Below are 22,552 nucleotides of genomic sequence, written 5' to 3'. Positions count from 1 at the left end.
ATAACACAATTGTTATCACATTGAATACTAATGTGGATATTGTTGAAGAAATGATGATAGAAAAGGATGCTCAATGGTTCTAAGAAAATGGATTAACACTAAACAATAAAACTGAAAAATCCTCTTTTCCCTTAGAAATATTAACAATAGACAAAACTAATTCTAGCATGCAAAAGTAAACCATACTGGAATACCCACACAGGAAATCTTTGCAGGAATCTGGTAAGTTTTCTATCTCCTAAGGAAACTGAAGAACTGTGTGTGTAAATAGCTCATGTTTATGAAATGCTGTGCCCTTTTCCACACGCACTTACATCATAGAATACTTATTTGGTGAAAATGCAGCATGACAATATGCAGAAAAAACAGTGACCTCACTTTTCAGAAGGCCTTTAAACAAACAAAACTGCATGACTGCTGGGGTAAAAGAAGTTTTCCTCTGGCGGAAGAAAGTTATTAGAGGTATTTTTGATTTAAGTGACTTAACCGCCGGCCGGAGTGGCCTTGCGGTTCTAGGCACTACAGTCTGGAACCGAGCGACCGCTACGGTCACAGGTTCGAATCCTGCCTCGGGCTTGGATGTGTGTGATGTTCTTAGGTTAGTTAGGTTTAATTAGTTCTAAGTTCTGGGTGACTGATGACCTCATACGTTAAGTTGCATAGTGCTCAGAGCCATTTGACTTAACTTCTTGCGGACAATACTTTGTAATGCATAAAATATTTGCAGTTACCGGTCAATACTTAGATTACTTATGCATGCAGTGCTGTCAGTGTCATCATTTATTACTGTACTTTAAATATAATTTAAATGTAATTTTAAGTACTACAGTGCAGCCATTTTAATCCTTAGAGCTGTCAGCAAACTTTAAACACCATCTTTAATGCTGTCGGCCAACTTTAAACTGTATATTCTGATGATGCTCTTGTTCATTTGAAGAGCGAAACTGGTCAATAAAAAATAGTGTGATTTATGGCTGCCTTCAAAAACTCACTATGATCTTTCATTATAAATGTGACTGTGAACAAACCAAATTATGACTTTCGACATAGAATCTAATTTGTAGCCTAGGTAATCTGTGTAACAAAACAAATTATGTGATGTGTACATGGTAAGCAAAATCTATGTGATCATTTCTATATATATGTTAACCATTTGTATTGTGATTAGATAGGCACTCCACATAAATAATAGTGTATATCTTTTAAACTACAGAATTAACTTTTTATTCAACAATGAAAACATACAAAAAAGTGTAGTCAAGAAGGCAATGAAAAGAACTGAAATTAGAGGTTATGGCAAAGATAAAAAAAATATGTTTCAGGCTCCCACTCACCTCCACCCTCCCAAACTCCGATCTACCTATAGTGCAGAGCACCCAGAACATCTTGATATTTAAACTTGATCTGCCGACCACCTCTTGTATGGTATACACTGGCTGTGGGGAGGGAGGGGGGGGGGGGGTTTGGTCAGTGTCCAGGAAATTGGACTGTTCATGGTGTGTAGTGTCAGCAAGGCTTCTAGTTTAAGTGAGGATAAAATCCACACCAGTTTGGTATGTTCACTGGAGACTTTCAAGGACATTCCATTGTATCAAATGTTTGACATGTGATCCTTCTATTTAGCACTGGAAAGGACCAATGTACAGTTGCTGTAGGGGTGAACTGACTGCATTTGTACACAGCATTATGTGTGAACAACTTTGCAAATCTTTGTTTACAAACACCTGATGGTAGCTATGGCAAGAAGTGGGCAGGCAGCAGATACTAGTGCAGTGGTAATTTAACTGCTGCACTAACTGAGGGAACTTTGATGTGGCAGGTACTGGTGCTGGGACTAAGTAGTCCACCAGAATGTAAAGAGGCTCACCATAAACCATTTTGGCTTGGGTGCACCAATGTCAGGTTTGAACACGGTTCGGAGGCCTAAGAGAACTACTGCCTCTCTCCACTTTTCTTGGTGAGACATTAGCAATGCTTTAAAGTTCTGTGCAACTGCTCTACCATACCATTACTAGTGGGGTACTAGCTATTTGTGTTGTGTTGTTGAAAGCTGCACAGTTTGGTTAGTTTTTGGAGCTGGTTGAATTCGCACTAGCAACCGCTATCAGTTGTAATGTGGAGAGGGCACCTGAAATGCACAATCCATTTACAAATACACATTTTTGCATTAATTTCAGCCAATATATCAGCAATAGGGGTTGCCTCTGCCTGCTATGTACATCTGTCCGTGGCTGTGAACAAACACCTGTAGTCATCCAGAGGTGAAGGGTAGAGATGGACGCGAAATAGCCTAATCTAGTTGTACTCCCTCAAATTTGCTTATATTAGTATCTACATGACAACCCACTTTGCTCTGTTGGCATGGAATGCAGAAATGTGCTCACACGTGCACATACTTCTTCATGGCAGACCACACCAATGATGTATAAGCAACCTGAACACTCTGGTACCACGCACCGCAGAATTTGAATCTCCGCCAGACGTCATGGATGTAAAAGACCCCTAGAGGTCTCTGCACCATTGTGCCGTAAGCTGTGTCAGCGCACGCCTCTTGGCCTGCATTTAGTGTGAGGACACCACAGTGGAACACGTGGTTCCAGTGGCCAATAGTAGCACCGTTGATAGAGTACTTAAGTGCCTGCCTCTCGCTCAGCCAGCTGGTCTAACCTTGCGTACATCTCTGGACACATCGCCTCGCCTTAGACAGCTTATTTACATTCTTGTTCTGTGTATGAGTGGACACAGTTGTTAGGTTTTCTTGTGGCTCCATTGTTTCGATCTTGTTGTTGTTTGTTCTGGCCTTTGTTGGTCGTGTCCGTCCTCTCCCGTTGTGTTGTTGTTCGGGCGGTTCAGTAGGTCCCACCGCACTTTCCATCGCTTCAACCCTGTGACCGCTCTGGTCACCATTACTGTAGTGTTGGCAGAAGAGCCAACACCGTGTTACTAGTGGAGGCCAAAAGGCACGCGTTTTAGCTCACGCAGGCTGGCATGAGGAGGGAAGAACTATACTGACCTGAGGTCTGGAACATGACAAGGAATTAGAATTCAGAAAGGGGACATACTTAGTTTGATACTTAACTTTAATCCATTAATGATGAACGTTGCTCTTGACAGTACATGGTTCACAATATTATCTGTTCAGATTATAGTAACTGAATATGGCACCTTGCTAGGTCGTAGCAAATGTTGTAGCTGAAGGCTATGCTAAACTGTCGTCTCTGCAAATGAGAATGTATGTAGATAGTGAACCATTGCTAGCGAAGTTGGCTGTACAACTGAGGTGAGTGCTAGGGAGTCTACACTAGACCTGCCGAGTGGCGGCGCTTGGTCTGCAATCAGTGATAGTGGTGACACGCGGGTCTGATGTATATTAATGGACCGCGGTCGATTTAAAGGCTACCACCTAGCAAGTGTGGTGTCTGGCAGTGACACCACAGTTACAACAAACACAGTGCTGGTCCCTGCATAAGATAAGTTGTGGATGTTGTTGTAGGCTGTCTTGTGGAATTTCTGCAAAATGTATGGGCTGGTTTGTTCCAAGAGATGCCAAACCACAGCTTTAACTTTGAGTCTGGTACAGGAATCGAGGTGTAGTCCTGTAGATGGGTCATTCAACAGCTGTCATAACTGTGGATCCAAGACCTGCTTTATAGCCAGCCCTCTGTAGTCTATAGTCTGCATCATACCACAGATATGAGAGAAGTAATCAGCCACTGAAGTTTCAGCACCTTTTACATGTTGTGAACTGGTTTATGAATTAAGTATGCTGGAACTATCAAGGTGAATAGTTATCACTAATGTTTTTGAATGTGGAAGTAATTGGTTTTTTGTCTGCAAATGTAGACATTGGCTGAGCTTCAATTTGCAGTCAGAAGTACCTGACTGCCTCATAAATTGCAACAGCTCCTTATTGTGTGCACTCCAATGGAGGGTTTGCAACTATTTAGGGAAAAATTTGAGTGTTTGCCAGTGTTGGTCTAGCTGCTGGTGGACTGCTGCACTGATTGTTAACTGACTCACATAAACAATTATAACCAGGTGAGCATTGAGGCACAGGATGAGTGAGGAGCACTGCCTCACTTAAGCTCACCTGGAGGGTACGGACTCTCTGTTCTACCTCGGGTGTCCACTTCATAACTCACGGACCTTTGGTGTTGCAGCCCGGCAGTTGCATTGGCGAGAGGGGTCTGTTGAACTGCAGTTTCAGGGAGGTGATAGTGGAAGAAATTTATCATACAAAGAAAGGACCTGACTATTCCATGGTCAAGCAGCCTCTGGTACACCTTGCACACATTTTGTTCACCTACTTAATTGCTTGTCCAGTATTGTTTATCCAGTAATATATACTGTTTCCGATCATGATACACAGTTAGTTAGGATAAATAACATAGCGTCTCACAGTATGGATACTCCTCACTGGAAATTAGAATAGTTTATGACTCCAGGACAAATGTTTTTAAGAATAGTTTACAGGACATGACATGGGATGAAATTTATAATGAACCAAGTGCTAACATAAAATTTAATCTATTCCATGATAAAATTATATCATTATTTGAAAATAACTTTCCACATAGGCTGATCAGAAAGGACACTAAACAGCCATGTAAAAAACCATGTATCTCTAGAGGAATTAAAGTATCTTGTGAAAGGGAAATGTATCTTTTGGCAACAACAAATAGGGATCCAACAGTAGTTGTGCACTCAAGATCACCAAGAACGTTTATTAAAAATGCAAAGAATATGCACCTAATGTCAGAAGTCAGTACTTTCAACAAGAGACTTAAGGGTATATGGAATGCAGTGAAATGAGACAGGACAATCAGCCACAAAACAATACAAAATCACTACTGAACTGAATGGAAGGGCTATAAATGATGAATGACACATAGCAAATACATTTAATATCATTTCTTAAATATAGGGGAAAGCATAGAGACAAAATGTTCAAGAACAAAATCAGTATCTTGAAAATGTAACTTTCACAAAGTTCAGTCACACGAATGTATCACCAACTTCTTCTGAAATTACGAAAATTGGATGTTCTCTCAAAAATAAAAGCTTATCTGGTTTTCCAATGGAGTGCTAAAAACTTGTTCCCATGTAATAAGCCCAGAAGCCCAGTCTTATCTGAAATATGTAATGCATCACTAACTCAAGTCATTTTTCCAGAGAGACTTCTTTCAGAAAGGTGATAAGAGAGATGTCCATAATAGCCAACCTGTTTCACTGCTGACATCATTCCCCAAATTTTTTGAAAAGATGATGTACCATAAAATGGGGTTACTTTAAACGCTTTCAAACTTTATTACATTACCACAAAAATAGTTTTCATTATTTTAAAGTAACGAGTGCAGCTATGCAGGGAAACTAGGGCCTCAAATGATTGTTCATGTCAAAAATGATCATATGCAAGTTTATTATATGTAATAAAAATAAAAGCCAGTGTTGAAAGCTACCCTGAGAGGGCAGTAACATTGAAGATACAGTATTTTTATTTTGCTGTTCAAAGTTTAAGTCTGTGAGAGCAATTCTGTAGAACAATATTGCTTTTCAATGAAAGTAGTGGTTTAATAATACTTTATTAAGATGAAATATAATGACAATTTAACTGAATTTAGTTAAAATTTGAATATAAAGTTTGCAAAAATGTTTAGCAGTCATTTTCTTAATTTCACAAAATATAACACAGTAAAATGAAATTGTTAGTTTGCCACTGTCTATAGGAGTGTATCTTGGTACACTTTAAGTTCTTTCTTGCTGAAAAGTAAAAATCCCTGCTATCGACATCTGGAGCACTAATGAACTTTACAACATCCTCCTCACTGGCAATTCCTTTGTCAGATAAATTAGGTCAGTAAAATTTAAATTGAATTTTATGACTGTGATGAAGAAAAGCTAAATCATAAGTTACTCCACCACTCTCTTGACTGATCTTTAGAATTTTACCAACATAGTGCTTCTTCTTCTTCTTCTTCTTCTTCTTCTTCGTTTTATTTTATTTTATTTTTTTTTGCAATGAAATGAACCAAACAAAACAACAACAAGATCGAAACAATGGAGCCACAAGAAAACCTAACAACTGTGTCCACTCATACACAGAACAAGAATGTAAATAAGCTCTCTAAGGCGAGGCGATGTGTCCAGAGATGTACACAAGGTTAGACCAGCTGGCTGAGCGAGAGGCAGGCACTTAAGTACTCTATCAACCGAAGCACGACTCACGCCCGGTACTCACAGCGGGGCGTGAGTCGTGCTTCAGTAGCTCAGATGGTAGAGCACTTGCCCGCGAAAGGCAAAGGCCCCGAGTTCGAGTCTCGGTCGGGCACACAGTTTTAATCTGCCAGGAAGTTTCATACCAGCACACACTCCACTGCAGAGTGAAAATCTCATTCTGGAAACATCCCCCAGGCCGTGGCTAAGCCATGTCTCCGCAATATCCTTTCTTTCAGGAGTGCTAGTTCTGCAAGGTTTGCAGGAGAGCTTCTGTAAAGTTTGGAAGGTAGGAGACGAGATACTGGCAGAAGTAAAGCTGTGAGTACCGGGCGTGAGTCGTGCTTCGGTAGCTCAGATGGTAGAGCACTTGCCTGCAAAAGGCAAAGGTCCCGAGTTCGAGTCTCAGTCGGGCACACAGTTTTAATCTGCCACGAAGTTTCATATCAGTGCACACTCTGCTGCAGAGTGAAAATCTCATTCGGGAAACATCGCCCAGGCTGTGGCTAGGCTATGTCTCCGCTATATCCTTTCTTTCAGGAGTGCTAGTTCTGCAAGGTTTGCAGGAGAGCTTCTGTAAAGTTTGGAAGGTAGGAGACGAGATACTGGCAGAAGTAAAGCTGTGAGTACCGGGCGTGAGTCATGCTTCGGTAGCTCAGATGGTAGAGCACTTGCCTGCGAAAGGCAAAGGTCCCGAGTTCGAGTCTCAGTCGGGCACACAGTTTTAATCTGCCAGGAAGTTTCATATCAGCACACACTCCACTGCAGAGTGAAAATCTCATTCTGGAAACATCCCCCAGGCCGTGGCTAAGCCATGTCTTCGCAATATCCTTTCTTTCAGGAGTGCTAGTTCTGCAAGGTTTGCAGGAGAGCTTCTGTAAAGTTTGGAAGGTAGGAGACGAGATACTGGCAGAAGTAAAGCTGTGAGTACCGGGCGTGAGTCATGCTTCGGTAGCTCAGATGGTAGAGCACTTGCCTGCGAAAGGCAAAGGTCCCGAGTTCGAGTCTCGGTCGGGCACACAGTTTTAATCTGCCAGGAAGTTTCATATCAGCGCACACTCTGCTGCAGAGTGAAAATCTCATTCAGGTTATCTGTACATTATCTGTCCTGCCTAAACCCACTCTGGCCTCCCCATTATGGTGGCCATCATTTTGTCTAATTTTTTCAAACATTATATTGCCAAATAAGCGGCTCATTGTACAGTTGATGCTAATGCCCCTATAGCAGTTTGTGTCTTTTCTATTCCCTTTCTTGAAAATCGAAACAATATATGACTTTTCCTATTCTGAGGGAATTTCAATCTTTTTACAACAGTTGTTCATCAGGCAGCTTATTCGTTTCTTCAGATATCTTCCTCCAGCCTTCAATAATTCAACAGTAAATTTTACTGGACCAGGTGATTTACCATTCTTTATTTTAATTAATGCATAATTCACTTCCTCTATTGTAATGTTTATATTTCAATCAGTTACTTCCATCTTCTCTTCATTCCCTTGTGTGTAATATGGCCTATCTTCAGTTAAAAGGTCTGCATAGTGTTTTTCCATTCCTTTAAGGGAATTAGGTTGTTTACTGCTTTGTTTACTTGTGTTTTCTTCATACTGGTAATTGTCCTCCACACTTCTGTTGTTTCTGATCCACCAACTAGACTCTCAATTTCAAAACATTTCTGTTGCCACATCTTGTTCTTTTCTAATTGAAATCTGTTTCTTAATTTGTAATTTGTTGTCTGTTAGTTTTTCCTGTCCTGTAGTGGTTTAGTTAATAACCATTTTTTGTAGAGATTTTTCTTTTCCCTAATCAACATCTTCAGGTCATCAGACATCCATGGAGGATCCCGTTTACCTAGTCTTTTACTCTCAATCCCTAGTACCTCTAGAGAAATTTTTGTAAGTGCTTTTTTAATATTTTCATTTTCTACTTCAATATTGTCATCTTCTGGAATCTTTGATGCTGAACTGCTTCAAGAGAAAGAGCTTATACCTTGCCTGCTCTAATGCCTCATGATGGCTGTGGTCAGCCACTTTTCCAGTTGTTGATTTTTTCTCCTGAATGGGTATGTCAACTTTGCTAAAACTAAGTAGTGATCAGACCCACAGTTGGCTCCCTGCATGACTCTACAGTCTTGAACTACCATTTCTGGCCATTGATTGGTAATGATGTAATCAATTAATGATTTCTGCTGTAATGATTGTCTCTCTCATGTATATCTGTGGATATCTATATGTGAATAGTGGGCATTCGGAATTTTCAAGTGATATTGGTTACAGAGTTCTACAAGATTTTCTCCAGAATTATTAATGAGATTTTCTCCATATATTTCTACTACTGCATCATTTACTTGTGAGCCAATCCTCACATTAAAATCTCCTGCTATTATTACTTCTTGGTGCTTTTTGAAAATTTTTGGAAATTTGTGGTAAGGTGTTATGGGACAAAACTGCTGAGGTCATTGGCCCTAAGCTTACACACTACTTTATCTAACTTAAACTAACTTATGCTAAGGACGACACAAACACCCATGCCCGAGGGAGGACTCGAACCTACGACAGGGGAGCCGCGCAGACCGTGGAAAGATGCCTCAGACCACGTGGCTACCCAGCATGGCCTGTGCTTTTTGACTTGGTTGAGTAGATGGTCTAATTTCTGGTAGAAATGGCCTTTGGTTTGCCGTGCCACATCATTGTTTGGTGCATACACCCCTATTATAACTGTTTCAATGCTATATAACTTGATGTCAATAGTGACAATTCTTTTGCATATAAATGCATAGTCCTTTATGTATGTGCTCAGAGCTTTGTTAATTAGAATGGAAATGCCTGCTTTTTCTCCTTTATGTTTATCAACTCCAGACCAATAATGGATGAAATTTCCAAATTTCTCATTCCCTTGTCGCTTCTTTTTTGTTTCTGAGAGGATAATTATGTCCAAGTTCAGTAGACTTAATTTCATTCTCTATTTCGGTGTGTTTATTTGTCAGGCTTTGAACATTCCATGTACCAACGCTCAGTGTCCTTCCCCTTGCCAATAATTGTCGTAAAGAGTTTCTATCTGATTTTTGAGGCTCCGCTTTAGATTCTCAAGCTTGTAGAAGTTTTTGTGGATAATGGGGTGCTGGCCTGTTTACCAACTTGGAGGACCAGGATCTGATATCAGGGTTTACTCCCCTAGGAGGGTTGGCTTCACCATGCCTATAGAGATCCCTGTTCCTTAGTAGATGGGACACATTTTGTCTGTCTCCTCCATTGATGCCTGTCCAGCTTGGATACAAACCCACCCACCCACTACTGAAGGTCCTTCGATCAGGCAGTGTCCCTTGGGAGGGAACAATGGGAACAATGTGCTGATCATTCCAATAAATTATCTTACCTTTCTGAACAGATTTTAAAGTGAATGGTGATTCACAAATGAAAAGACCAGCATTTAATATCCTCTCAATGACTAGGTAGTTACAGACAGGGTGACTCGCAATTCTCGTAGTACATGTAGTAACTCTCATTCATTTATACAGTGATTTCAGCTCTTCACCAACAGATAACAATGCAGATAAAAAACAACTAGATGATGTTCTATTAAACAGGCTTTTAGATACCTGGGTAAATCTAAATATTTTACATCCTTACTTGTAACTATTTTAGTGTGTTCTGGCCTCATCACTTTATCACAACATGTCAGCTGGTCAGCTTTCTCCTAGTTGATTTACTTTACCTGGTGTTAATCTCCCTATGATCTTATGTTCTTGTAACTGAGCGAGTTTCATACAAGTTTGCAACTGAAGTTTCATGTAGGATACTGCACAGATGCTATGTATCATTTTCAACTGAAGATGAGTATCAAAGCTTCAGAAATGTAGAATTTTTCTTCAATAATCAAGTATAGCTGATAGAACAAATTTGTTTTATGTGTTTTTGTTAAATCCATCTCACAGTCATATGAACCAGTCTAAAACATTGATGTTTTACCCATAGGATCTCATCTTATCATATCTTACTCCATGTCAATAATTTCATTTATCAGCCTTTTCTGAAACTAGCAGAATGTTTGTAAAGAAACAATATTTTCTGTAAGGCTACATGACTCAAAAGTCGGCTATATCTTTAATAGCTGCTGCCACATCTAGTAATAAACTCAGTCTATGGTTATCAGTTTTAGAAGAATGAATCCAGCCAAAGTGCCTTTCCTTCAAGGTTAAACAATGGAAAATCCAGGATGGAATGTAGCAATATTATGAGAAGGAAAATTGCTACTCACTATATAGTGGAGATGCCAAGTCGCAGATAGGCACAAAAAAAAGACTCTCAGAATTATAGCTTTCAGCTGTTAAAGTCTTCATCAACAATAACACACACACACACACACACACACACACACACACACACACACCCAACTGCAGGTAACTGAAACAACACAGTGTGTATGTGTGTGTGTGTGTGTGTGTGTGTGTGTGTGTGTGTGTGTGTGTGTGTGTGTGCGTGTATGTCTATTATGGACTTAATGGCTGAAAGCTATAATTGTGAGAGTCTTTTTGTTGTGCCTATCTGCGACTCAGCATCTTCACTATACAGTGAGTAGTAAATTTCCTTCACATAACATTGTTTCCTTAAAGAGTATGTTTCCTATATGTGATGGTTAATGTCAACATACATGCAAATCAGTTGTATTAATTTGGTGATTGCTTCTTTTGTCCAATAGGTCGTGACTTGGAACCTGGTAAAGAGGGAGGCACATGGCTTGCTCTTTCAGCAAAGAATGGAAAACTTGGTGCGTTACTCAATATCATGATGCCAGGCGGCGAGCATCCTCCACATCTATTAGGAAGAGGTAGTCTTGTTGCCAATTTTGTGCGTAATAATGTTTCCTGCAGCAAATATCTGCAAGAAGTGGCAGGGAATGGTGCAAATTATCGCCCTTTCAATCTTCTCACATTACACTTGAGGTAAATGTGCAACTAGCATATTTAAACTCATACAAGTGTGGGCATTCAAGCTGAAGTACTAATTATAACAGAAATAATATTACAGGGTGAGATGTAGTTAGAAGTGTGAGGTATTCTGTTAAGTTAGAAGGTAAGTTGTCATTACCTACAGTGGTTTACATACAGTACTGAATCACACACACACACACACACACACACACACACACACACACACACACACAAATACACACACGTATATGTGTCTTACATAGTGGTTGCTGTGGTGCAGGTATACAGTGTGTCCCACTTATCTTGAACACTCTAAATCACTGTTTGTCCAGATGCAAATTACAAAATGTTTCAAGCAAATGATCTTTAGCCATCAGGGGGGCCTCAATCAGCATGATTGCCTTTGTTGTAGCATCATTTTTTACAAAGATATGAAAGGTGGTATGACTTTTTTTAATGGCACCCTGTATTTTTTATTTGGTAATTCATTTCCTCTCCTAAAGACCTATTCAAAAATGTATCACAGTGTACCATTCACTGAAACAAAATTTTATTAATTACGTAACACAACATTGATGTTGACGCTCCCAGCGCTTAGTGCAGGTACTCAGGGTAATGGAACACAGCCACATTCTGATGTCGATAGAGGACAAATGTAAACAGAAGCATAATGCACACCTGTCATTCCATCAACCATCGTCAGTTGAAGAGTTGTGTGAGTAGAATGTACACCAACGAAGAGAAAGTAGAAATACTACTCATCTATGGGGAATGTAAGTTAGCAGAACAGTAGTTGCAATACTGTTTTCTTATGTTCGGGTACACTTAGTACAGTGGTTTAGTTCTTTTAAATACTGTTGTATAGAGCAGGCATACAGTAAAGGCTGTCCTTCCTACAAACTGCATTGACATAATGTTTCTTTTATTGTTATTGTTGAAGGTAGGTGAAATGCTACGCAGGCAGCGGAACTGTACAGAGATCAATATCCTGACAAGAACCCACCTTCCTGACAGATGTTTCCTCATCTTGTTGCAATGCTTCAGGAAATGGGAAGTTTCAACCCACGACAACGCAATCGTCGTGGCACTCTTACAGACGAAGCTGCCAAACTAACTGTTCTCGCTTCCATTGCTATGAATCCACATGTGAGCACATGAAAGCTTGCACACAAGATTGGCATTCCTAAAACCAGTGTACATCATGTTCTTACACATGACCAGTTCCATCCTTACCATGTACACCTACATCAAGACTTGCATGGGAATGATTACCAGAATCGTGAACAGTTCTGTCAGTGAGCACAACAGCAAATCCTTGCCAATCCGAACGTCTTCTCTAATATTCTATTTACTGATGAAAGTTCCTTCTCTAACAAAGGATAGATAAACATAAGGAAAACGCATTATTGGTCCAGCGACAACCCACAATGGCTTAGACAGGTGGAACATCAGCATCAGTGGAGAGTTAACGTCTGGTGTGGGATGCTTGGTACTACAATTATTGGCCCCTATTTCATCAATGGTAGTCTAAACTGCACAGTTTATGCCAACTTCCTCAGATGAATTCTTCCTCCTCTTCTGTATGAAGTGCTACTAAGAACCAGAATGCTTATGTGGTATCAACACGATGGATGTCCAGCACATAATGCCTTGCGTGCGCGTCATGCTCTGAAGCAAAGGTATTCTGCCAGATGGATTGGTTGAGGAGAAACAGTTACTTGGCCTGCTGCTAGGTGTCCTGATTTAAATCCTCTGGACTTTTTTTTTTGGGGGATGCATTAAAGAAATTGTCTATCGCGATATTCCAACAACTCCAGAGGACATGCAGGAATATATCGTTCTTGCTTGTAATTCTCTTCAGCAGGAAACACTGGAAGCAGTAAATAATTCTTTCATTCAATAAGTGCACCACGTATCGGTGCCCAGGGTCACCACTTCGAGCACCTTTGAATGTTCTACTCCTGGGAAGTGATACAGGAGAGTCAGAGTCAATTTTATGTTATGATTTTACTTGGTTTTCATTTGTTTTCTGACAACTCCAGCAAGTGGACGAGTTTGTGATCACTGGTTCAAAGTCAATGTTGTGTTATGTAATTAATAACATTGTGTTTCAGTGAATGGTACTCTGTGATACATTTTTCAATAGGTCTTTAGCAGAGGAAATTAATTACCGAATAAAAAATACAGGGTGCCATTTTAAAAAGTCATACCACTGTTCATATCTTTGTAAAAAAATGAAGCTACAACGAAGACAATCATGCTGGTTAATGTTGCCCTGATGGCTAAGGAACATTTGCTTGAAACATTTTGTAATTTGCATCTAGACAAACAATTATTTAGGGTGGTCAAGATAAATGGGACACCCTGTATATCTCTGTGTGTGTGTGTGTGTGTGTGTATCAGAAGTTAACTTACTATATTTATTGCAAATTATCTGTATAATGATACAACTGACAATCACGGTGTCAATTTTTTTGCAAATGTAGCATTAAGGATGCTCTTAGCATCAACAGTCTACTGAGAGCCTAATAATGAATTTGCTGGTGGCTCAATAGCCAAGCCGTTCAAAATTTTCTGTTGAGCAGGTCCCCCACCTCATGCCTCCAGATACCAACACAGTTAGGAATAACCTGAAAAGAACTCTTCCCTTACCCAGGCCAAGGGTAAGCATCTCCCACTGTTGGCAAGTCGTGTAGCTATATAGAACCAAAAGCAGCGGAGGTGCATTGTGTTGTGTACCACTGGTTCCAGGGTGCCAGAACTCTGAGCATCCCCCTGCCTAATGGACAGAATTGGCACCCTTTTCACTGCACTGAGACTATTGTTCTTATTTGGAACATTTCTGTTAATTTAAATAAATGCGCTATCATGGGTCGAAGGGAGAAGTGGGGGAGAGTTTAGCTAGGTGACTAGCTGTTCTGGCAATTTGCAATTATGTCTAATTGGCCAATTCAATATTGGTATTACAAGGGTAAGCTATTTTTAATTAATTATCTCTCATGAATAGATTCGTTATGTATCAGCTATTTATTTATCCAATTGGCAATACCCTCTTAATTTTTATGTTTAAGCTGTGTCTGTTTTAAAAGAGGATGGCAGCCATAATCTCTCACAGCCATTTTGGAGATGATATGCTACATATTCTTCCTGTCTTTAGTTTTGACAGACAAAGAAACACCTTTGCAAAAACGTCCATTGCATGATGCGGCTCTGTTATTTGGTGAAATTGATATGATCACACATTGTGATCACTGATATCAATTTTATTGAGTGAGGTGGCACAATGGTTAGCACACTGGGCTTACATTTGGGAGGATGATGGTTCAAATACCATCCACTCTTCCAGGTTTAAGTTTTCTGTGATTTTCCTAAATCACTTATGGTAAATTCCGCTATGGTTCCTTTCAAAAGGGCACATCTCACATACTTCTCCATCCTTCTGTAACCTGACCTTGTGATCAGTCTCACGTTGTCCATGGGATGTTAAAAGTCTTCTTTCGTTTTCTCATATAAGTTTTGACCTGCGAGAATTCACCTTACGGATCATCAGTTGCCAAAACCCCTCATCACCATCACCATCATCATAATCTTTGTATTCTTCCAGGAAGCAGGGTAGGGTATTCATGAATAATTTCCCCTACCTTGATATATATCTTGTCTTATATTGTTTCTCAGTTTTCTCCTCTAGTCTTCAGATATTACTTAATCTGATACAGTGATCTTTTTCTGGGTTGTCCAATTAGTCTTTTCCCATGCACATTTCTATCCAAGTATTGTTTTGGAGGGTGGTTACCCTTCATCCTCTTCACATGTCCAAACCACTTGCACCTGCAGTGCGGTCTCCCAGTCATTAACAGATCTGCTTGAATCTCTCCTCTGATGTCTTCGTTCCTAATTTTATCTCATTTACCGGTAGTCTTCTGCAAGGCTGGTTACAGAAACTTCATTTTGCATGCTTGAAGCTATCTCAGGTCTGCCTTGTTAATTACACAGCACTTTAAGATGTGTGTTATAATCAGCAGGAGGTACATTTTAAATGTGCCTTGTTTGCCAGAACATGAAATACGCACATGAGCCTATTGCGATATTATGTAATAAGCCTTAGTATTCACCAGAACACCTTATATTAAACCTTATTGTGATGTGCAACATTATTCTCATTTAGAGATGCTCTTGATTGCTGTACTCATAGAAAGCAAGTTTTATTTCCTAGATTACAAGTTTCGACCAAGTCAAAGGGTCATCTTCATCTTAGCTTTTTTGAGGACTGTGCATTGTCACTAGTTTTCCTTGTATGAATTGTTTAACCTATTAAAAATCATTACCACAATAGGGAAAGCATCCAATAATGTCAAATGGAATCACTCAAAGCCATGAATTACACTAAATCCTCCTTTGATGTGTACATGTCAATCTACAGGGTGGGCGGGAAGTAGCAAGGTGTGTATTGAAATATATCTTTGTGGAGTTATTTATTTGAAATTAACGCAGTATGTACATTTTTATATGGAATATGATTGAATGTGTTAGAAGTCCATTAGGCACCTGTGTTGACCAATCTCCTCAAATGGCCTGGAATACAATCCACAGCTTGCTGGAGGAACTTGTGTAGAAGTTGGTAAGTACTTCCAGAATTTGTGCTTCCAACTTGTCCATTGTGTGAGGTTTCATCCAGTAGACCTCCTCTTTTGCCCAGCCTTGTAAAAAGAGTCATAGGCAGTCAGGTCTGGACTTCTTGCAGTCCATTCATGAGATCCACCCCCCCCCCCCCCCCCCTCCCAGCCAACATCCTGGAAACTTCTTGTCCAACTGTTCTGCATGACATCTTATACGAAGACAGTGTCATCAGTATTTTCCCATACCATGGCCAAACATAACCCTGAAGCATCTGAAGGTAGCATTCCATGTTCATTGTGTCATGCTGGAGATATGGGCCAATGACATTTGTAGCCATTACTCCATACCACTTGTCACTTTTGGATAATAATGCATCTTCTCCACCACAACTCCAGAATGCGGTGCCATTCAGTAACTGCAACTGTGCTGATTGGCAAAAATCTTCCAAGTGCAATATGGCCTCATCTCTCTAGAGGATGTAGTGAAACAATTGAGGCTAATTTTCATCCCAACCCAACATCAACTCCCCATACTCTGCTTTACGATTGTAGTCTTCAGTCAGCTGCCACACATAACAGGGTTTCCACGCTCATAAGTTTAATTCTTTATGCAACACCTGATACACAGTACGCCTTGTGAGTCTGTTCTCATGAGCTTCCTGGTGAGCTGATTTCCCCGGACTACAGTTGAGCCTTTTTTTGCACAATCACCACATTCTCAGGACAGTGAGACATGGATGGACAACATGTTCTTACTGCATCCTTTACTGAACCTGTGGTCATTAGCTTCAATTGAGTTCTTTATTGTCTCTAGATGAATTGTGGCATTCCTTCCCTTCACCATATGTCACCATCTCTACACAGTAATCATCAAATTCCACACCTCATAGAATGAAGTAGTCTTTACTTGTTCTCTAACTGTAAGGCAATTGGCCATCTTTGTTGTTGAGTGTACCACCTCTTGTGGCCATTGTCAGTACTATGCAGCATGAAAAATCACTATCCTATTTAATGTTATGTATGTTCGTGCTATTCCTAATACTATTACATCAATATTAAAAACTTAACAGCCACTTAATGGTACCTAGATACCTCCTCTCCACCTTGTATATCACCAAATAGCTAAAACAGTCACTGAGTCCCAACTGCAGGTTGTTGATCTAATGGTTTCCAGGAGCAACAAAAATTTGATTTTCATTATTTCATGTAATTATTGACTGAATTTAAAAATTGAAAATGAAATCATAATCCAGTCATTAAGTGATATAATCTTGCATTAAACATTTATCACAATAAATCAAGTATTTATGTTAGAAACTGTATATAAGTCTTGAGTCAGGATAACTCACAGCATGCAAATTACCCAGACTATATTCATCCAGTATTTGAGAATGAGAGCAGTCAAAAATTTCTAACAAACTTTCCAGATGGTTTCAAACATTTTTGAAACTTTTTCTTGCTGACACCCTCTACAAAATAATGAAAGGAAAAAAGTTTATCACTTGCTACATTTTCACTGTTCAGTAGAACTTCAGCATCAGGCATGATGTTTTAATTTATTACTTCTATACTACTAACCCTACTCATGCACATTTTACAGACAATATCCACATACTCTTATGAATATAACTGGAAAATTGTATAATTATATGACCCATAGTTCATGAGATATGTCAAACATTGAGATACACGAAAAACTAGCTTTCCTTATTATGAACCACAGATGGTGCAGACTATACTCATCCAGTGATTGATAATGAGAGCACTTAGCAACTTCCAACTACTGTAAAGATAATTTCAAACCTTTTCTGTTTAACATATTTACTCATTTGTAATGTAATGAGATATTTGTACCTGTTTCATACATGGGAGTTTGATTCATTAAAGAGTTGGGGGTGGGGTTACTGTTTGCTTAGAAATCCTCCTATTTCAATTTCACAGCTGACAGTGTAGCTAAAAAGTCTGTACAGGTTACAATACAAACTCTTCTGCTATATTTAACAGTGACATATCATTAATACTTGCAATAATCAATTATATATGGTGATTTTACACTTCCCACCAATTTGTTTCAGAATAGTCTTTGGTTTCAAAATTTTCATAAACCTACTGAATTAATAAAGTGCTATGCATGAATGAATATGTATAACAATTTCATTGTGAAGTGTAGGATTTGTAAATTTTGTATTACCCTATGTATTATCTCCATTACCGTCATTACAGTGTCATCATTAAGTGCACAGGAAAATAAATTACATAATGTTTTTCTGACTATTTTGCTCATTAAGACATATTTACTTCCAGGAAAAATGATGCTGACATGTATGTGTATTCAAATGTTGGTAGTCAAGGTGAACCCATTAAAATAACTGAAAACTGCTTTGGAATCAGTAACAGTGAGTTCAATACTCCATTCCTCAAAGTGACAGCAGGCACCGAAAGATTTAAACAAATTGTCCAGAATTATGGTGATATAACAAACAAGGATTCTCTAATAAATGAACTGCACACTTTTCTACAGTGGAAGGAAAGGTATGTTAAAAAGCTTCAAAGTCCTTTCTCCAATAAGTTTGTTAAAGTTTGTTGCAAAAGCAACATGACAAAACAAGAACAAATGCTTACCATTCAGAAAAGCTAACTAAAGCTGTTGTTAGTAGAATAGAATACAACTAATCTTCTTCATTGTTTATTCATTAACTTAACAATGTGCCATTCAGTCTCTGAATATAAAGAAATAACATAATTATAGGCAATGAGAGTGCAAGAATGGGTTTTACTTTGTTTGCACATGCGAATTCACATGACAATGTGTGTAACTAATGATTTCTGATAATATATCTAAAAACAAAGATGATGTGACTTACCAAATGAAAGTGCTGGCAGGTCGACAGACACACAAACGAACACAAACATACACACAAAATTCAAGCTTTCGCAACAAACTGTTGCCTCATCAGGAAAGAGGGAAGGAGAGGGAAAGACGAAAGGATGTGGGTTTTAAGGGAGAGGGTAAGGAGTCATTCCAGTCCCGGGAGCGGAAAGACTTACCTTAGGGGGAAAAAAGGACGGGTACACACTAGCACACACACACATATCCATCCACACAGTGTCTGTATATGTGTGGATGGATATGTGTGTGTGTGCTAGTGTGTACCCGTCCTTTTTTCCCCCTAAGGTAAGTCTTTCCGCTCCCGGGACTGGAATGACTCCTTACCCTCTCCCTTAAAACCCACATCCTTTCGTCTTTCCCTCTCCTTCCCTCTTTCCTGATGAGGCAACAGTTTGTTGCGAAAGCTTGAATTTTGTGTGTATGTTTGTGTTCGTTTGTGTGTCTGTCGACCTGCCAGCACTTTCATTTGGTAAGTCACATCATCTTTGTTTTTAGATATATTTTTCCTTCGTGGAATGTTTCCTTCTATTATAACCATATCATTGATTTCTGATAATATATTTTCTTAAGAAATGTATCATGTATATATGTGTTTCTCACTTATTTCAGTCATTTTCCTGACCCTGTACTCACTGAACGTGCCCCTCAAGTGACACCAGAATTTCTTTTGCCACTAAGCTCAGTATTCGTAAACAATATGAACCGTTCATATGGAACAAGGTAACATATAAATTATATTCACTATGGTTCTAATATTTCATTATTTCTGTTGGCTTTAATGTGTGTTTGATATATTTCAGAGCACACAGTATAATTCTTATGGATGATGAAGGACATACTGACTTTTACGAGTGGTCAATGAAATGCCCTATTGAGGCTATCAATCCTGTTTGGGAATACAATCATCTAACATGTCAAGTACAGTTGCAGTAAACAGGAAATAAATAGATACTTTTATTATTACACAGCCCTTCTCAATCATTTCTCATAACTGTGTCTCATATTTATGGAAGAAATTACAAATAGTGTTAATAAAAAGTCTAATTTTATAATAGAAACTAATACAAAAATTCGAAACTTTGGGCATAAAATTAACAATGGAATGGATAAAGACAACTACTCACTGTAGTGCAGAGACATTGTTGATAGTCACATAAAAAAGAAATTGAACAACATTGCTCAGCTTTAAAACTTGTATTATTCTTCAGAATACATACAAGGACTAGGCGTAAAGGGAGAGATAGAAATGTAAAGAAAAGAATATGACACCAGAGACAGCTGTCCTGATGTGGGAAGAGCTAGTTGTGTATAATGGGAATGAGGGGTGAAATTACGAGGGGAAGACGAGTCAGAGCAGAGGGGACCTGCTGAGGAAAGTGCTGTTGATGGTCTACAGACCTACAAATCTAACTAAATGGCTGTTAGTGGAAAGTGATAAACTGATGGTGCATATGCTTATGTGGGGAAAAGGGGTGAGAATGGGGTGCAGAAAACAGGGTGACAATAGGAGTTTGTTGTAGAACACAATATATCCAGTCCACATGTTATAAAGGTGTTTTGCTCCCCTCCCCCCAATCCCCTCCCCGGCACAACACGCACAGCTTATGTCTAAAATATGATGATGAAAAGCATATAGAAGAGGTTGACAGTGTTAAATTCTTTGAATTAGAACTTGAAAATACATTATATTGGGAGGTGTGTACCACTGAAGTGCTGAAGCACCTAAACAAGCTTTTATTTGCAATGCAGATGTTGTCAGAAATGTATGTCACAAAAATAAACAAGCTAACATACTTTGTCTACTTTTATTCCATAATGCCACATGGATCAGTTTTAAGGTTAACTCATAAAGCCGAGCTAAAAGTTTTCTAAGTTCTGAAATGCGTAACAAATTATTTGTGGTGTAAACCCAAGGACATCCTGCAGTTTTCAAACCAACAGGTCAGTTCATGGAATCTAAACTAGGAATAAGAATAATCTCCACAAAGATGTAAAGTCACTTACTTTGGATCAGAAATGTGACCATTATTCAAGAACACATATTTTCCATAACCTGCCAGCAGCTATAAAAAGTTTAACTACTAATGAAATTCAGTTAAAGGAAGGACTTGGAGCAGGAGAGGCACCACACAACATTTTAATTTCCACTGTCTATATTTTTACAAATAAATTCATAAAACTTTGTCAACACAACCAGGAAGGATTCACGCTCATAGCAGTGGAAGTTCAAAAATGTAACAAAATATATTTTTTATATGTGAAATGTCAAAATTTTTTCACTTACTATTGGCTGAATTTGTTGCTATAGGTACACTTTTCTTCAAAAGTAAGAGAGATTTTTTGATGAATTTTGCACAGCATACAAACCATACTCACAGGTGTATGAAACTCTAGAATTTATTTAGTTAATGAAAAAATAAATGAGCTGTTACATTTTTAACTTCATGTTTAGAAAAACTCAAATTTTATGGTTAATTATCTCAATTTTTAGCACAATTTTTAATAGATTTGGAAAATTCTAGCGTTTCATACACCTGTAAGTATGGTTCGTATGCTGTGCAAAATTCATCAAAGAATCTCCCTTCTTATGAAGAAAAGTGTACCTCTAGCAACGAATGCAGCCAATAGTAAGTGAAAAAATGATGATTTTCCACATGTAAAAAAAATATAGTTTATTATATTTTTGAACTTCCACTGCTATGAGCGTGAATCCTGAACCCTTCCTGGTCATGCTGCTAAAGTTTTATGGATTTATTTGTAAAAGTATAGACAGTGGAAATTAAAATGTCCTGTGGTGCCTCTCTTGCTCCAAGTCGGCCAGTTTGACGTCCTACCCCCCCTTAAGAGGACTTATTGATGGCCAACTCCTTCTGCTCCACTGACGAATTTCTTAATGAAAACAAGTAATAGAATCAAATAATGTGAATATTACATAAAATTTAAATTTTGCATGTCTACAGCACAGTAATATGGTCAATGTAAGTAAGTGCTTAAACCAATTTTTTGTTTGATGATGCATGGCTACTATAGCCTAAAAATTATCATATGCAGCTCAGTGTATTATATAGTTACGCGATTTGTGACAAGTTTGTTATTACCTTTCACACAGATATATGATACAAAAATAAAAAATCTAGCGTACTTCACCTACTTTTATTCCAAATTACCATATGGGATCAGTTTTAAAGTTTTCGTTTATTATTTATTTGTTGTTTGCCCATGGACACTAGTTGATAATTTTCAGCTGAGAGTACTGGGTGCAATACACAATTTTATAGCAAGACAAAGACAGATGTAACACATGTGTTCTGGCTGTATTTACCATGTTACATTACATCAAGGCTTAAATATTGCAATGTGCAGGCACATAAAATGTTGTTATATATTTTCTGTTACAATATAAAATTTTAAATATTTATTCATACTGTACATACATTTCTCTATGGCATACACTTTTTTTTTAATCACACAATGCTAAATGAGAACTGTATGAGATGTAGCCTTTAAGTTTTTATTATCAACATGGAAAAATCAAGCTGTGATGCATATTCACCTGTTAATGCAACACTTTTTTCCCAGTAGCAGATGACTTGGTAGAGACCTTGAGAGAACAAGTCTGCATTTTCAGTGTTGGTGATGGTTTACAGACCTATAAATTTAACTAAGTGGCAGTTAGAGGCAAGTAATAAATTGTTGGTGCATATGTGTATGTGGAAAAATGGGGTGAGAATGGAGTGCAGAAAATGAGGTGGCAAGAGGAATGAAGACTGTTGTAGAACACACTATGTGCAATCCAGAGGTTACAAAGGCATCCCCCCCTCCCCCTGTACAATACACACAGTTTATATCTAAGATGTGGTGATGACAAGTATTCAGGGTGATTTTTTCCACCATGTAAAAACTCTAGG

At 38.6% G+C, this 22,552-nt stretch overlaps 1 protein-coding gene across 1 annotated transcript in view; it reads left to right on the top strand.

Annotated features, from left to right (window-relative positions):
- The window catches only part of LOC126100344 (transport and Golgi organization 2 homolog), a 69,824-nt gene extending 50,215 nt beyond the window's left edge, over nt 1–19,609 (top strand). The window contains exons 3-6 of the mRNA XM_049910956.1: nt 10,907–11,150; nt 18,059–18,286; nt 19,254–19,364; nt 19,445–19,609. Of these exons, the coding sequence (XP_049766913.1) occupies nt 10,907–11,150; nt 18,059–18,286; nt 19,254–19,364; nt 19,445–19,577 (716 nt within the window). The 3' untranslated portion in view covers nt 19,578–19,609. The remainder of the gene's footprint in view (nt 1–10,906; nt 11,151–18,058; nt 18,287–19,253; nt 19,365–19,444) is intronic.
- The last annotated feature ends 2,943 nt before the right edge of the window (nt 19,610–22,552 follow it).

The sequence above is a fragment of the Schistocerca cancellata genome, chromosome 9, assembly GCF_023864275.1.
Source record: "Schistocerca cancellata isolate TAMUIC-IGC-003103 chromosome 9, iqSchCanc2.1, whole genome shotgun sequence".
NCBI classification, from domain to species: domain Eukaryota; kingdom Metazoa; phylum Arthropoda; class Insecta; order Orthoptera; family Acrididae; genus Schistocerca; species Schistocerca cancellata.
The sequence above is the reverse complement of the archived record's forward strand: the minus strand, read 5'-3'. Positions and strand labels throughout refer to the sequence as shown.